Source organism: Hippocampus zosterae, chromosome 4, assembly GCF_025434085.1.
Source record: "Hippocampus zosterae strain Florida chromosome 4, ASM2543408v3, whole genome shotgun sequence".
In the NCBI taxonomy this organism is placed as follows: domain Eukaryota; kingdom Metazoa; phylum Chordata; class Actinopteri; order Syngnathiformes; family Syngnathidae; genus Hippocampus; species Hippocampus zosterae.
The window spans coordinates 14,219,022-14,236,984 of record NC_067454.1 but is presented as its reverse complement, the minus strand read 5'-3'; the positions used below and the strand labels follow the sequence as shown (position 1 = coordinate 14,236,984).

General features: G+C 41.2%; 1 protein-coding gene across 2 annotated transcripts in view; it reads left to right on the top strand.

Annotated features, from left to right (window-relative positions):
* The first annotated feature begins 11,654 nt into the window (after positions 1-11,654).
* Positions 11,655-17,963, top strand: part of si:dkey-234i14.2 (RNA-binding Raly-like protein) — a 43,306-nt gene continuing 36,997 nt past the window's right edge. The window contains exons 1-2 of one of the 2 annotated variants that reach the window (XM_052063536.1): positions 11,691-11,811; positions 16,529-16,624. In XM_052063536.1, the coding sequence (XP_051919496.1) occupies positions 16,537-16,624 (88 nt within the window). In that variant the 5' untranslated portion in view covers positions 11,691-11,811; positions 16,529-16,536. Of the gene's footprint in view, positions 11,812-16,528; positions 16,625-17,963 lie in introns of both variants that reach the window. The other variant, XM_052063535.1, reaches the window with a different exon arrangement.

Here is a 17,963-nt window from a genome sequence, read left to right as displayed (position 1 = left end):
TCTCTCTCTCTCTCTCTCTCTGTGCGCACTGCTTGTTTTGTCTTTTTCATTTTCTCCTTTCAGCGCAGTCATTGCGGAGCAGCCCACAGCATTTGGATGCAAGATGAACTTTGATAAGAGTTAATGAGAACACGGCATTGTGTGGACAAAGAATGGCTGGGGCTGCACTCAAGAGCCTCCTCACCAGGAAATGGACCGTAAAGAAACACAGTCACCCACTCCGGGTTCTGGAGGAGGGCGAGAGAAGGGATGACAACTGGGGACAGGTGCGAAAAGGCCAGGCAAATTCATGTGAAATGAAAAGAGATAAGCAGAAGAGACGTGGACAAACAGTAATGCGTCCCCTTGCCGCTACATTACACGGATGCGTGTTTTCAATCTAAAAATAATATTCATTTTTGACAGCTTCAATTTGGAGGGTGAAAAAAAATCTTAAAGGAAACATGTAAAACATTTTTTCCATACAATTTGTTGGGTCACTGGAGAGCCTGTACACCCATCACATGTAGAATTGAACAATAAATTGATATAATCTTTAGTCATACGCCATGCTGGAAAATGTGTTTGTGAGTGAGCCATTTTGACCGAGTTCCAGAGCAAATCAGCCACTGCCAAGAGACAGCCGAAACGCTATCATGTCAAACATGTAGACAGCAGAAATTAGCAGTGTTTGTTTTTGATTCAATATTTGATTAAATTGTCGACACAGGAGTAAGGCGTGTTTGTGTTTGATATCATGCAACATACAGTTGCATGATATCAAACAGACATTGAATCGTAGTGCAACCAAATTGCTAAAGACGCTCACTGTTCTGCTACATTACATACTTTAACCAATAATAACATTTATGGGTTGTCCTAAGATCTTCCGGGTTACTTACTTCCCTGACTGTCAGTCTATAAAATCTCTCTGCCACAATCTGTATTTTTGTTTCTTAGATGTAGTTTTGCTTCATGTTTTGAGTTCTTTGTGTCTCCTTTTTCATGTCATGTCTGCTCATTAGGTTTTTGTTCACACCTGTTCTCTGTCTACCAATCAACTCCCTTCAGCCACTGGTGTGTAATCCAGGTGTGCCTCGTTTTCGCGTCAGTTTGCTTGAATTTAGTTCCCTGGGGTTTTTTTTTTGTTTCTTTCTTTTTTGTGGTCTTTCTCGATTCATTGTTAATGCTGTCATGTGTGCTGGAATTGAAAGTGTTAGTGGAAGAGGAAAACTAAAATTTTGCTGAATTAATTTGAAAAAATGGATTGCTTGGATATTTTTGGGGATGACAGCAATCACATCAAAGTGATGCTTTTAACTCGCCCCGAGTGCATGGCAATTGGATGTATAAGTACAGTATACGCCTATCCTGTGCAACATTGTGTTTAAAACTTGAGACAGCCCACCTGATAAAATACTCTGGGAGAGACAAACGCCAAATCTCACAGTGGAGTTACATCATAGGTAATAAGGAATGACTCCATCTTGTGACTGGCTCCAAGTCCACCTTTAGATAATTCAGACGGTATGTCTCAATATTCTCTTGAAGACGCAAAATCTCCCTTTGCTATTTGTTTCAGGTTTGATGAATCACCTTGTGTGTGCTAAATAAATTGAATTCTATATACTCCTTCGACAAAGCACAAAATGAACTTCAAGGAAATTTTGCGCATTTACCCGACACTGCTGCTTGCGCCTGGTTTGTAAATTAACTTCATAACCCTTTGCTTGTACAATGAAGCTTGTGCTACTTGCAAACCTTTTGTAAAATCAAGCCCTATGTGAGCAAAGGCTGCAAAGTCAGGCAGCAAAAAGAAAATGAGGAACAACTATTGACTTTCTACACATAATACATATAAAAATGTAGAGTCATGCGAATGACTACTAACATTGAGAGAGGAGAGAAGTGCGGTGGACACCAAAAGTAAAATGAGGAGAAGATCATGAACGGCAGGGCTGATAAGTAAATAAATAAGGGGAAATGTGCGTGCGTGTGTGTGTGTGTGTGTGTGTGTGTGTGTGTGTGTGTGTGTGCGTGCGTGCTTGCGTGCGTGCATGCGTGTGTGTGTGTGTGTTTGTGCGTGTAAGGGGGGGGGGCAGAGAGAGGTCACATATTAATTGAAAACGACAGTTTCAATTAAAAATGTAATCATTCTGTCCGCTTTCTAATTAAAAGCAAAGCGTTGATGGTTTTGACTCATTAACTTCAAAGAGTGATGCAGCCTGACGGAGGTGGAAAGCAGGGGAGTGGGTGCTAGGTATTGGGTGGGAATGGGTGTCATTCGACCGAAAGGAGAATAAACCAGTGACTGATGGGGAATGTGTCAAGTGGCTATCCTCTCTCACAATGGCTTCCTGTAAAAGACATGAAGCTCTTGAAGAAGATGAGTTCTTCGATGGGGACAGGCTCACTACAAACTTCAAATATTAGGTTAAATACTACTACCAGTACATATAATCAGATAATGCATGACTAATACAGTACTGCCTAAATGTACACAAGGTAAAGACAGCATAAATTTATCTACATTTAAAGTCCCTGTAAAATGAAAACAAATGTGTTCTAAATTTGGCATTGAAGATTGTTAAAATGAGGCTTCAAAATAACAAAAGTGTCCGCTGAATGTGCTGAAGCCACGTACTGCCAACCGTCAATAAAAATAATTTGGTTTTGTCGAGCATCTTTCTTATGACTACACACCCCTGTGGAGGCATAAAAATATATAAAGCCTCCTGTGGCTGGAATATCTCCCTCCTGGTTGTCACTGAGCAACAATGAGGCACTCTAAAGTGATCACACCAGACTGAAGCCCCTGTCCACATCCTGGCTATCACGTCTGATGTTTAATTTTTTCTTTTTTCTTACTCCTTCCACACATCACGGCCGGCCGACAGTCGGGCATTTTAAAGCAGTCACGCCAGTAAAATATCGAAAGAGAAGAAGCTGCCTCGCTAACTGCACCATTGATGTAGGCTCAAGTTCTTATATATAGGGGTCGGGGGGGGGGGGGGGGGGGGACTCATGCCAAGCCCAAATGCGTCGTTGCGCCCCATTTTAGCCACCCCTACCTCTCTAAAATCTGGAAAACTACAATGATGATGAACAGTTTAGAGCTGTATCCCCACAATTATGTACAACATAGTTCACAGTCTTTGCACATGTTGATAGCAATATCTTTGAATATGTGCAATATATTTAGAAACAAATGTCTGAATTTACTTGACAGTCTTAAATGTTTATTCACTTGTGTCATTTTTTTTGTTTTTATGATAAAGGCAAACCTTCATGCACATTGTGCATTTTTAACCTTTAAATGTGCGAAAAACACAGACATGACCTTTGCACTGCACATGACTTTTGTCTTTTCTCCTCTGAGATATACTTCAAAAACACAAACTGCAACTGATGGCAACTGCAGGGCAGATTTTGCTTTAGCACCATGACATGACCTCATTGGTTATTTAAGCATGCTGTGTTTTCACCCCCACCCTCCAAACTGACTCTTACCTAAAAAATGACAGACTACCGAAAGCACGTTGGCCCCTCTCCCTTCTGTCTCCGTACTTCCAGTAAGAAGGTTACACAAGTCTTGTTGATCATCTGCAATCATTTGAGGTACAAGTCTAAGTGTCCTCGATGACATTTCATAATGTACTTGCACTGCAAGTAGCTTTCAAGCCAATGCACCATCATCACCATCTTTCCGTTTCAATGTGAGCAGCCAGTTTACAGACTCTTAACTAAACGAAGAAAACATCCTTCTGCATGACCAGTCTCCAGTGTCTGTCCAAAGGACTTGCAACGCTTCCTTAAGTGATGTAATAAAGTTTTAAAGACAGATTTCAGTAGTATAGAAAACTATATTTTATATATTGCCACTGTCCAACAAAAATCATCTGTCTCCCACTTAAATGACTTTATATTTTGGGATAAAAATCTCTCAAAATTTCGTGGCATACGTTTCTTTCCAAAATATTGGAACAGTGAGGCCACGTACTGATTTTTTTCTGTGGACTGAAAACACGAGGCTTTGACATACAAAGATGAATACAAAATAATTCATCTTTTGTTTTCATTCGTATCTACACATTCGTATCTACCCCTTTATCCAAGTATTGGAACTGATTGCCTCAAGACACTAACGAGTTAAAGCAAATAAACTCATTTGTATTATTTCATTCCCATACCCATATTTCGTTGAGGGAATCGTTGAGTAATATCAACAACGAACTCACAATCGATAAACACTCACCAATTCCCATCGCTTGTCACGTCTCCATGCCATCATTGCAAACAAATTATTTATCAATAAATATTCAGCAGTCTTTTTGTAAATCTATTTTGAATCTATACATTCTAATGAACAATGCTCACCTAAAAAAAAAAAATGAAGTTTATGTTTTCAGTCTACATCACAGACATAGAATTAGCCTCCCTGTTCCAATGCAGTGAGTAGTGAACAGTGACTAGAGTGTATATTTTACCTTTGGGCGGCAACACAGAGAGGAATTGGTTTCATGATATTTCACCTGGTAGTAGACAAAAACACGATAAAAACATACGCACAGGAGCTGCAACCTTGAAGTTATTATTTAGCAATGCACCTCTTGAGATTGATAATCCAGAGCGCTTGTCCATTCAAATGGTGAATTTGAGTCTGCCAAACCTGATTAATCCTGAGATGTAATGTTTGGGGGCGGGGAGGTGAATGATTCTGAGTTCACTATCACTTTATGTGTCTGATGGCACCAAGTTCAAGAAAGGAGGCGCTAAGTCAACACGTTTTACTCTCTGTATCTCAAAGAGAGATTTAATCCTTCTAATTACTTTGTCAGATGGTGTCAATATGAATTTTGTTCTTCCCCTCAACAGGAATTGCTGTGCCCCTGGCTAAATAATTTTTACTTTGAACACAACATCACAAGTCTGGAAACAGTGTATGGTTTCTGTATTTTGGGAGATGGAACACACAGCCGTAGAGATCAAACCCAACAGGATACTGTACCTCACATCTAAGTCCCTAGTTGGAACACCAAATTGGAACTGTGAAGACTAGAAATTCAAGTAAAGTAAATGTCAACATTTTCCATGATAAGCCTTCTTTTCTCAGGTTGGCTTCCATTCACCAGATTCTCCGTATTTGGCCTCAACCATGTGAGTGTGAAAGATCTACACTACAGCCACACTATGTGTCGCTCAAAGTGCCCGCAAGCTCATTTTCAGAACATTTATTGTTGCTAGGTTACCAAAAACTGTGTTCCATTCCATCATAATCATGGTAATCCTTCCATGTCTACAATTTAAATAAATAGGTTGTCAGTCATAGCTACTATCAGTTTCTCGCTCGTTACTGTTGTTGACAGTGTTAATATTGTGAATTTTGATTGGTCGGCATCAGTGGAGATACGTTGTTAAGCTGGGCTGCATGTTAAAAACATGATTATTTATGAGCGCACTGCAGGGAAAAAGCAAGCAATACATGGGGGGAGTAGTGGGGGTAGCACAGAGGAGTTTGAATGCTGTCAACGCTGAACTTCATAAGATTTGTGAAGAAGATAGATGCAGCCGGTGAAAACAAGTTTAGCGGAATCTGGGCAGCAGCACAGCGGAGTGAATGGTAATTAAAGTCTGGTGTATGCGTGTGCCTGTGCGCGTGTGCACATCTTCGCATTAGTCTGGCCAAAATGCACATCTGCTACCTAATGCTTAAAAAAAGTCGGGGCAGAAATTTCACCACCTGGGTTCCTTCACACTGATGAAGCTCTTAACGATCACATATGAGCCCCATTCAAACCAAGTGAAATTCTTCTTATTTTTATTATTATGATTATATAAGACCATGGTGGCCCAGTGGACCAATGGTTAGCGCGTCAACCTCACAGTAGAGGTACCGGGTTCAATTCCAGATCAGAACTCCCTGTGTGGAGTTTGCATGTTCCCCCTGGTCCTGCATGGGTTTTCTCCGGGTACTCCGGTTTCCAAAAACAATGCGTGGCAGGCTGATTGAACACTCTAAATTGTCCCTAGGTGTGAGTGTGAGCGCGGATGGTTGTTCATCTGTGTGTCCGGAAATTGGCTGGCAACCGGTTAAAGGGCATCCCGGCCTCCTGCCCGAAGACGGCTGGAATAGGCTCCAGCACCCCCCACCCCCCGACCCTTGTGAGTTGGGGTTGAAGTTTGGGTTTGGGTTGGGTTGCGATTAGGGGGCTCGCGGCTTGGGATAGAGGTAGTCTTAGTAGAAGGGTTAGCCCAAGCCCTACTTTTGTTGAAATGAAGCTCCTCATTTCATTTCAACATGGTTCTTTGGCAGTTAAATCTGTAGAATGGAGGCCGTTACAGCCGCAGAGGGGCATCAAATGACTTCTTCCCTTTCACGGATATAATGGTGACTTGACTCAATATGGTACTTGGGTGTACATGTGAAAATGCAGCAACCAGGCCTCTGTCCGGTTGAGTTTGCAAGTCCTGTAAAATAACATAATAAGGTTTTCACACTGTGTGGCTCCAGCAAGAGAGGCAAAGAGGGACGATACTTTGAAGCGGACGAAGAGTTGTGCGTGTGTGTCTGTGTTGGGGGTTGGCGGGTGGCGGTAGACGCAGACAGAGAAGGGGATGCAAAGGAGAAAAGGCACTCAATGATAATGTATGAGCTGTCCGCGGAGCTCCGCGGCGAAGGAAGAAAGTGCAGTGGTCCATTTTAAAAAGAAGATTATCATGTCAAGATACAGTAATACCTTGGTGAACACATGCTTTCGTTGGATGCAGTCCGTATGTCTTTCTGTCTGTCGTGCGGAGGGGGGGGGGGGGTGACTAGGCAAGAGAAAAGGGTGTTTTGTAGGACATCTTGGCTGGGAGCAGCTTCATCAACCCAGTTAACCATTTATGCAGTAGGTTTAGGAACAACACAAGCTACAGCTTGTTATGCTTGTAATTCAGTGTCTTTACAGTCACAGAAACATTTGTAGTTAATTCGATTATTTGTCTTTGTGAATTGGATGGGAGAAATTGAATGCATCTTTTTTTTATTAAGTCTCTTGTACAACCTGTCGCTACTTTACTTGAACCACACACACACACACACACACACACACACACACACACACAATCATATATATTGACTTATGATATATACTGTAGTGCTAACCTTGTAGATAGAAAATATGTTACAATGTTCATACAGTTTCAGAAAGGATAGATATTAAATGAGGGAAAGAAGACAAGTCTGTGAAAAGCGTCCTCAATCACCCAAGCATTTAATTCCAGTATTAAATGTCCTAGCCATGTCAGTCTTAGGTTGGCTTTGCATGGCTTGTTCATTATTCGCCACGAGACAGCAGACAGGGCTGGCTCCGAATGGAGAAGAGGCGGGGCTCCTCCTTCTATATTATTTTTATTTCACCACGCTGTGTGTCTGTCTATGCTTGTGCTGCTGCATGTGGCATAGGAGTAACTCCACAATGTAACCGCATGAGTAGCCAGCCGAAGCTTGTCACTAGCTAGGCAGTTAGGCAGTGCGGCCTAAGTAACTGCCCAAGCTTCGACCTCTGACTAGCCGCAGGAGACGTTGTGAGAGATGCGCGTACATCCAGACAATCAAAACTTTTTGGGACGACAGTTGCCATTCATTTTGTTATGATGAGGCACAAAATGCAAATTTTGCCGCAAACTACTTATTTTGAGCCTTGCGATGTGGACATGTAGGCCAGTTATTCCAAAGTAAAGTTTTTATGGTTTTCAAGGCCTGTTTACAGAAAAGCTTTTGGACCAGGCTGAGTGCTAAACCTGATTGCTGCTTTCCTCCTGCGTGAGTTCATCAGAAGAACACTGCCCACAGCCTTCATCCATTGCTGTGGTCAATTTGTCAGTTGGCTTAGCACAGCATGAGTTTCACTGGGCCTGCAGCCTAGTTCCAACATAAGTGCATACATAAATTAACACTATTTTTCATGATTAAGGAAACACTTTCGTGTTCAGTCAATGGGGTTGGGGTGGGGGGTGATGGTTATGAATAATTGCAGGAAATATCACAGCTGTGGCCATTATCCGGTACCTGTTCTGATCAGTTTTTTCAAGTCAGATTGATTTAAGCGGGTGTTCCTCTGCAAAGCAGTGTTTATATTTATCTTACGACAATTGCACAACATGCTTGTTTTTTCAGAACCTTCATTTCTTGAATTGCTGCCCTCCCTTTGTATACTCCCAATTTGTGTGAGGATGAGTCAGTCCAAAGGGCAACATCAGGCTTGTTCTGCTCTACTACCCCTTTGCCTGCTTCCTCTCGCCATCCCCCCTCCACTTTTCACTCTGCTGTTTGTATTATTACGGATTTAATAGCTGACAGTGAAAGGACCAAATGGAATTCAAAGCTATAAACCCGTCTTAAAATAGTCAAATTGTGAGTGCAGTTGTAAGCACGCGTCCTTACATTTGTTCAGGGTCGTGTGCAGTTATTCTAGCAGACAGGAAACAATTCGACCAGAAGGTCGGGTGAGACACTCATGCACAAAGTATTTTTGTCACATGCTTGCACTTTATTCTTTTTTGGAATAAAGTCAAACAGTGTGTAGCCTTCCATGTTTGCCATCTTATTTTAGCATGTTAGCATGCATGAAATCAATCATCACCAAGCATAAAGAGCAGCTAAAGCCAAAGAGATTAGTTTCGCACAAAGTGACATTTTGTCCCAATGATGGCACCAGACGAAAAGCCAGGGGATCACTGAATGTCAGGATGATTCATCTTGTGGGCACCGTTGCTATGCTCTAACAGTGCAATGTATCATGTGCATATAAAAAAAAAGTTTTCTTCTCACCTCTCTGTCCACTGACTGCACCACTGGACATGAAAACTCTTGTTTCGCAGATTGATGCAATATAAATTTAAAAGCAGATCAACTGCTGATTACACTCTTGATTTATTCTAAGTTTTATTGTAGTAGTTTCAATTAGTGTGGAAATGCACAACATTGTACAAACTGATTTGTCATATTCTGACAACCTAACAAAAATTCCTGGTTGGTTCAACTTCATCATTCAAGAGGTTCCTTTATTTGTACTAATACATGTGCCAGTGTGGAGTCAGACACCCTGACGTCTGTTGAATGGTCGACGAAGAATTCCCACTCTTGTGTTACAGCAGGAGTGGGATGTGGAATCTCCTCCACCTCCTTACCTCATGTAGATGTGTCCTTATTTCTTAGTTAATACCAGTACAGCAATTCTGCTGGAAGTGACACAAATTAATTGCGCCTTTTTTTCCTTACTTGAAGTACAGGATGTCCTAAAAGTCACAATTACCGGTATCTTTAAAGTGAGGCCATCAGCATGGCATTTTAGGATTTGCCATTTTTGTGAGCATTCGCTTGTCAATGAATGGCTCATCAAATGATATTCGAGCAGGGCTGCAAAATTAACATCCGGCAAGAAGTTGTTTAGTCCCCGACTCTTTAACAGCAGTTTGAGAAACTTTATGCGCCAACATATGGAATGAAACAATAGACACTATCCATGGCAAGTTTCTGACAACAAGATATGTTGTTGGCAAACCATGCAGCCAAGAAGACCCGCTGCTACCACCACTGCTGAAAACACAGAATTCCTATCGCGGGTGTTTGTAGCAAAGTCACGTTAAAGTCTATCCAGAGGTTTGTGTTATACATACTTGGCCAATAAAGGTGATTCTGATTGAAACTACACTTTTCAAATTTATTCATGAAGTGATTTGATTCATTGACAACTCAATATTTGTGTCTTGTCTGATGCCAAAGCAGGAATGCTGTGTACTGGAACGTGTTTAAAAATACTGTGTACTGCGTCAGAGAGACATTTAAAGACATTGAAGTTTCTTGCTTTCTCGTCTCTTGACATCATTGGCGAGCAGTGGCGGGCCGTGCATTTCTACCTTAGGCCTTCAGTGACATCACATACATTAACACAATACAGTATAGGCTCGTCAAGCAGCACTTAATTTCAGGAGCATTTAAAACCATCAAGTATCCATTCACAATTAAGAGCAGGAAACTAATTTTATAGATATTGGCAAAAAAAAGATGATTTAAAAATACTAAATAAAATGCCACCCAAATTACACTGTGTGATCTTAATTTGCTGGCCATACATGCCATGGAATGACTTGTCTTTCCATGACAGTCTGGCACCTGGCTCCTTCTACTGGGTTTCTGTAGCCCGAAGCATTCACAAAGCAGGTTGTCCCTGGAGTACTGGGGTTAAAATCCCAGTTTGGGCGAATGTTAACCTTCAGGTGGGTCCTTAGGCAAAATCATTTAAAGTTTATGTAGATAGCTTGGATGAGCCATACAAATTATGATAGAGCCATAGGTTCAGATGGCACTGGGGTCAACAAGGTCCACATCAGGTGTTGTAAACCAGCAAAATCTGGTGAGATATCGGCTACTGGAATAAGAACATGTATATAAAATATATACATTCATTTATGCGTGCGCGTGTGACTTCATTGTATGATGCAAGCCTGAGGCTAAGTGTTTTCTTGCTCCAACATTGAAAGCACAGCATGTGTGAAGGTGGCTCAGGACTTATCGATTTAATAAGGCAATTGTGACTGGGCTAAGTGCTGTGTGGAACGAGGTAATAATCATTTTGGAGTAAACTCAGATTATAGTTGGTTTTAGCTGGTGCTAGGCAGTTAAAAAAAGCTAATTAAACATGAAAGCTTCGCCGGAGTGGCCCTCTGGTGTCTTGTACGCCAACTAAATGGACCCAGTGCATGTAGCAGTTTTTCTGCTAGTTTGTAATGCAGATGGAACTCGGTCTAGGATAATCACTGCATATATTTATAGGCATCTGCTGTAAAGAACGAAACTTTTGTTTTGGCACTTTTCAAAACTCTAATGGTTGCAAATGAACCAAATGGAAGGCGCGTATTGTTATTAATTCTGTTCATTTCATTTCTTCATTTTTCTTTTAATCCTCATTCTGCTAAATATGTAAACTACAATTTAGGAGGAAATATGCATGAGATGTCCTGAGATACAATTAGCACACACGTCAAAAACATCTGTTGTCACATAAAATTGTTATTAATCATTAAAGCACATTTGCAATATAATGTGAATTGAATCGTTTTTAATGTACTGCTGACTTTGATCATGTTGAAGGCTGTCAGTAAGGTCTAATAAAAAATTACACTTTTCACATCCTTTAGGACTCATATTTAGTTTTTTCTTTTAAAAAATGCTTAATTTTCACTGAGCCCATAGTAATGAAGATAGCTGGAAAATAATAATCATAATAATAATATTAATAATAATGATAATAGAAAGATATTAATTTTGGCCATATCGCACATATCAGAAAAGTAATTTTCTGGAGGGTGGTGATGCTATTTGATGGTGGACTTCAAACCAATGATGGTATTATTATTAATTATATGGACTTCCAAAGGGCTCGAATACTTCATACTTCCGCCTGCGACCCTTTTGGCGGGACAAAACGGGACTCGTTTTGTTTTGTACACTGTATGGCTTGAGCAGACGTGAGTGTGAGGTGAGAACGGCTACAAAACTTAGTTTCCTCATATACCCTCCGGCTTCTGAGTGAAAACCAGCCGCGCGCCCTCAAACCCTCCTTTCAATTCTCATTCGAATGGAACAACCCATTGCACCTGTCCACCCCTCCAAGAGTCAAACATTTGGTACATCCCAGTGGTGCTTCTGTAGCTGGCTTGACACTGGCTCAGTAGTATCCCAGCAGTCAGTCAGCCGCGCGAGCTCAAAGGTCCTCATTGAGCTATCTTTTATCTCAGCCTCCTGCCTGTTTCGCATCTCTGTTATGACCCTGTTCAGCCCAAGATGTGAGTATATCATTTTGTGTGTGTGTGTTACTGGACGTTTCACTGTGTTCAGAAAGAAAGGGAGGGTGCTCTCATTTAGATCTATTTTCTTCATTTTCACCCTTAGTTTCATGAAAAACAATTTTCCTCCACTGTGAACCCCTTTTGGTTTTCCTTATATGTTCAAGGTGTTCTCATCTGAAAGTGTTGTGACACTTTACCAATGGAGGTTTGGAGTTTATGACGTTAAACATGAGGGGGACTCTGAGCCCAACCTGTGTCTCACATTGGCAAGGTCAGCAGGCTCTCTGTGCTCAAAGGCTGGTTGCGGATTTAATTACATATATTCTGTAGTACTGGAGCTCTTGGAAGGAATCAAAGATTTTCTTTTGCAAAATCATCAGAATAAAGAGGGAGTTTGATTTGTGACCACGTTTTTTTTAGTGCACTTACAACTTTTGCTTCAATTGAAGAGCAGAGCTCTCCTCACAAATCCAGAAGAGGTTAGAGCCAAGTAAAAACACATAGGACAAAATCATGTTTTGCCAAGTCTTGCATGTGAATGCCAAATATCTTTCGGATATGTGCTTGCAATCTTACGGTTTCTTCAGTTAAACTCTGTGGCCTTTTTTTGTGAGAATGATGCCTTTACAGTTAAAAAACAAAACAAAAAACGATTTTGACTTGAGAATGAAAAGTAAAATCCGGCCTGTAACAATGCCAACTACTTGAATCTGGTGTGGGTGGAGTTTCAAGTACAGAAAAGTGCAACATAAGAAAAAAGACATGAAGGATTGTTTTCCATAATGATTCCATTACTTATTTCATGTGTGGAGGCCATATTTGGTTTTTCTAACACAGTGGGATACTTTAGAGTTTACAAATAGAAGTCTGTTGTACCCAACAGGTTAAAAACCTACATTATTTTGTACTTTTAATACAAATAAGTGTTATTATTATACAATATTTTTTATTATTATTCTATTCATGCATTAGCTGAGCTGCGCATCCTCACGAGGGTCACGGGCATCTGGAGCCCATCCCAGCTGTCTTCAGGCAGTAGGCGGGTACATACTGGTTGCCAGCCAATCGCAGGGCACACCAGAACGAACACCAACCATTCACACTCACAATCCCACCTACGGATAATAGAGAGTGTCGACTTTACCTATCATGCATATTTTCTTGGAGTGTGGGAGGAAACTGGAATACCTGAAGAAAACCCATTCAGGCATGGGGAGAACTTAAAAACTCCACACAGGAAGGCCAGGGCCTGGAATCGCACCTTGGACCTCTGTACTGTGAGGCGGGTGTTCTAAATAGTTGTCCAACGGTCCACCATCACTCATTATCATCATGACTTTCATTATTATTATTGTTAGTATTATTATCATGCTCAGTGCTTATGTGTATTAGCAAAGTTGTGACCATCATGATGAGAAGCTGAACTGAGATATTTTCCAGTTTCTTTATGGGCTGAATGGGTGATTCGTTCAAGAATGCACACTGCCTGTGTAAGTGGGACTACAAAACAATATTTGGGACAGTCACTTTTCAGAAGGAATGTTATTTCTCTGCTCCATTTATAAAAGGAGATAATTGGAAATTATGTAACTGATTAAAGAATGGTGTTCTAACCAATGCATGAAACATGAAGCAAGAGCAGTAATTATGATGGAAGCATAAGTCAGACTTTTTCTTTTAATCTGATCATAATATTATTTCATCTCCCACACATCAGTGACTTCAAAGTGCACACATTAATAAGCGTAGTGTGGTAATTTTTAGCTTTTTACACACAAGTGAGTGTGCTCGCGTGTGCGTGTGTGATTGTACATAAAAAAAAAAAAAGCAAAAAATGTTTTCAAGAAAAGGCATTTCAAATGAAAGCTGCATGTACACAAATTCTCGCAGCTAATTTTTGCACAGGACTACTACCAATCGTGACATTTCCTCTTTTAATAGGATTGAAGCTGCATCTGATCGTAAGGTAATACATTTGGAGTTCGTTGATTGACCCCGTCAGTAAAGTTAACTGTCTTGAGTGCTGCAAGGAAGGTCGAATAAGCAATGAAGAATTTTGCTTCCGCCCACGGTGGTGGCGGCCTGATGAAAGTCTTCTGAGAAAGTAGAAATGATTGACTCCTTTATGTAAGGAAAACTATTATCTATCCATCCATCCATTTTCTAATCCGCTTATCCTCATAAGGCTCGCGGGCGTGACGGAGCCTATCCCATGCAGTAGGCGGGGAACACCCTGAACTGGTTTCAAGCCAATCACAGGGCACATATAGACAAAAAAAAAACATTCACACTCACACAAAAGGACAATTTCAAGTGTTCCACTCACCTGCCATGCATGTTTTTGGAACTTTGGGAGGAAACCGCAGTACCCGGAGAAAAGCCACGCAGGCACAGGGAGAACATGCAAACTTCACACAGGAAGGCCAGAGCCGGAATCAAGCCCCGCACTTGTGCACTATGAGTCCATTGTTCTAACCAGTCGACCAGTGTGCCGCCGAAAACTGTTCTGTCACTATTTATGTTATGATGTGCATGTATGTTACAGTACTCTATATGTTACTTGACTCATACCTGTCAACTTTTCGGAGCGCCAACCTGTATAAACTACCAAAAAATCCTTATATAGAGCAAAAAATCCTTATAACATACCAAAGCATTTTATATGTCAAGATAACGGCAGAAAAAAACCCATGAAATTTTCAATGATATTTATTGTAGATCTCCATACTACAATATCTGGTTAATGTGCAATGAATACTCTGCTGTTTTCAACAAGGAACCACGTGATTTACTGGAAAGTTACCGGAAATGAAAGCATTCGCGTAGACTAGCACCATTCTGGGCAAAAGCAAACGGAACTACCTGTTAGGGGGGAAAACCCCCCCCGGAGATTTTCAGAATCCACATGATTTGTGCGCTATGGCCTTATACGTAAGATTCACCACAAAATCCGTATGAACTATGGCTAAACCGTATGAGTTGACAGGTATGTTGACTTATGTTACTTCTGGAATTATAGCTGGAACTTAAACAGAGACTGTAGGTTTTGATGAAAGCTTAAATCATACATCGCTAGAAAGATTGTTTACTGAATCAATTTCCACCCATTCACATTAACATGCAATGAGCCATTATACGTATCATAACATTTATTTTTTAAAGTGTGGAGTGGTGAACACACACACACACATTGAGACTTGATACTACAATCATAAACCATCTGATTTTAGTGTGGTTCCACCAGACAAAAGAAAACGATGCCCCCTGCATTGTCACCATGACTGATTTAAAACAGTCTTTATCGGCCTTGCTGAAAACAAGCAGTCTGGAGTTTATGGTTTCCACTTAATAAAGAAGGCATCAGGGAATGTTGGTCGGGTTTTTTTTCTTTCCGAAATACATAACTTCAGCAGAAACCGACATCCCAGCATGAGCACTCATAAAACAAATCTAATGAGATCTAATCTAATCTAATTTCAGCTACCGCACGAGAAAGAAACAGGTCAATATATAAAGTGCCTTTTGTGTGTTCATCAGAATCACTCAATCGTCATGAGATTGTCGCAGAATAATGAAACTCTGAGGTTTTTACCATACGTAGCAAGAAATTTGCACACATAACAGTACAATAATAAGTCTCTTAAAATGTGTTTTTTTTTTCCTTCTCCCCCCCCCCCATGTACTCATTATATGCTAACATTACCCAAAAACGTCCAGCCTGTGAGCAAACTGACATATTTTGCTGTTTACTTGCAGTTTGTTTACGAAAGGTTTGGGAGCCAAGTCCCCAAAAAATAGTGCAGAATTTAATGTTTTGCCACTTAAATGGTATGGTGCAAATGTCCAATAAATAAACAAACTGCAATCTCGTTTTCCTGGGCCACGCAGAATATCAAAATGAGCATCCTGTTTTTTTTATACAGGTCTCGTATTGGATCTCGTTAGGCGTACCTAACATTATGCTATATGTTAAAAACCATCCTGCTGATTGACTCTGGACTTAATCAGGTACCCAAGCAGTTTAAGCCACATGGTGAGGCAAAGCACTATCACAGTGTGGTGGTTTAATGTTTTCTAAAACAACCTTGGTAAGCAAACGGGCGTTTTGAACAAGCAAGATTGTATTTGTATATTCGATACTGGCCTCAATTTAATTTCATTTTCATGCCCTTGGGGCTTAGATGTCAGCTACGCTGACGCACCAGAGGAGAAACAGAGAAGTTGCCCAGCGGGTCACCTCTATTTAGCCTCATAGTGTTGCAAATGTATCTCTTCTGTGCTAAGCAAAAGCCCAGACATGTGTTTTTGTGCACGCATTTGCAAACCACACTTAATTAATTGTAGCTTGCAGCCATTTGAGGGCTTCACTGCGTGAGTGTATGTGCAGTTGGCCCAGTCACACTCCATTCAGCACCCATCTGTCCATGTCTTCCTCTCCTCTCCTCTCTTCTCCTCTCCTCTCCTATCCTCTCCTCTCCTCTCCTCTCCTCTCCTCTCCTCTCCTCTCCTCTCCTCTCCTCTCCTCTCCTCTCCTCTCCTCTCCTCTCCTCTCCTCTCCTCTCCTTTGGAAAATCGAGACAAAGCTTCAAGCAGCGGAGACTATACTCTCATGTGTGATGTCAACAATGGCTTTGTTGGCATGTTAGAAACTAAAAATGGTTAATTGTTATTTGGCCTGTTGCATCGTTCTTTGCAGCGTGTTTGTAATTGACAGCCAGATAAATGTCAAAGATGGATGGGAGTGATGTGAACGGCAGGAGGGCAAAATTAAAGGTGAACAGCTGGTTCGCGATGGCAGGCCCAATCAACGGTAAGTGATAGGAGGTGAACGTGAAGGACAACCCCTGACACACTTAATGGCCGCTTTTCTCATTAGCGTGTTAAATGATGGTGAACAGAATTGTTATTTACAGTACATCATTATAAAAATGGCTGTAATAATGATAGACCAAATAGGATATCCCTCATGTTGTGTTAGCATTAGCATCTGCGCTAATGCTACTATTCAAACTTTTGTGTGGTCCTTTAGTTGCACATTTAGCCAAACGTATTTGCCTGTTGTAGGACAGATAACGTTTCATTCTACTCTAAAAATGCTTAGCAATGGTTCATACAAGGTGTGCAAGAATGCCAACACATAGTTGCTATTTGTTAGCCTTGAACTGCTACGTGTTGTGAAGTAATGTGAGTTCACTGCCACCACCCAGCGCTCTTCTGTAAAATTTTTACTTGCAAGTCAAGGCAAAAAAAAAAAAACACCACAACAGATTGGATCGAAAAAAACCCCGTAGAAAATGGGTCACCCTTATCTCAAGGGAAGACTGTATATCTTTTTGTGACCCTTTTCCGACACATCGTCTGTTACATGTTACAATTAAAGCATCTAATTAACTAACGATTAAGCGGGGCGGCCCGGTAGTCCAGTGGTTAGCACGTCGGCTTCACAGTGCAGAGGTACCGGGTTCGATTCCAGCTCCGGCCTCCCTGTGTGAAGTTTGCATGTTCTCCCCGGGCCTGCGTGGGTTTTCTCTGGGTGCTCCGGTTTCCTCCCACATTCCAAAAACATGTGTGGCAGGCTAATTGAACACTCTAAATTGTCCCTAGGAGTGAGTGTGAGCGCGGATGGTTGTTCGTCTCTGTGTGCCCTGCGATTGGCTGGCAACCGATTCAGGGTGTCCCCCGCCTACTGCCCGGAGACAGCTGGGATAGGCTCCAGCACCCCCCACGACCCTAGTGAGGATTGAGCGGTTCGGAAGATGAATGAATGAATGAATTACGATTAAGCATGCTACCAGCCATTTATGTTGATTTACAAATGCTGTATTAAGTTACCACAGTGACTAAAGAGTTAACAGCATCGAACTCTGACCCCAGACAAGGTTAAAAACAAGTTTAAAATAAATCGGTGTGGCGATGCTCTCTTTTGACATCGGAGGCTGGGTAAGGCCAAACAAGACCATGCACCACTTTCCTACCAAGTGCTATAATTCAGTTAGTTTGCCACAGTTCATTTTGGATTGGTCGGCTTGCGTTTCCCTTCACATGTCACATACATAAAGAACATGTCATGTGAATGAAAACTGACTATAAAGTTAACAAAGAAAAGGAAAATAACAGTAATATGCAGTTTGTTGATGTAAGCATGAAAC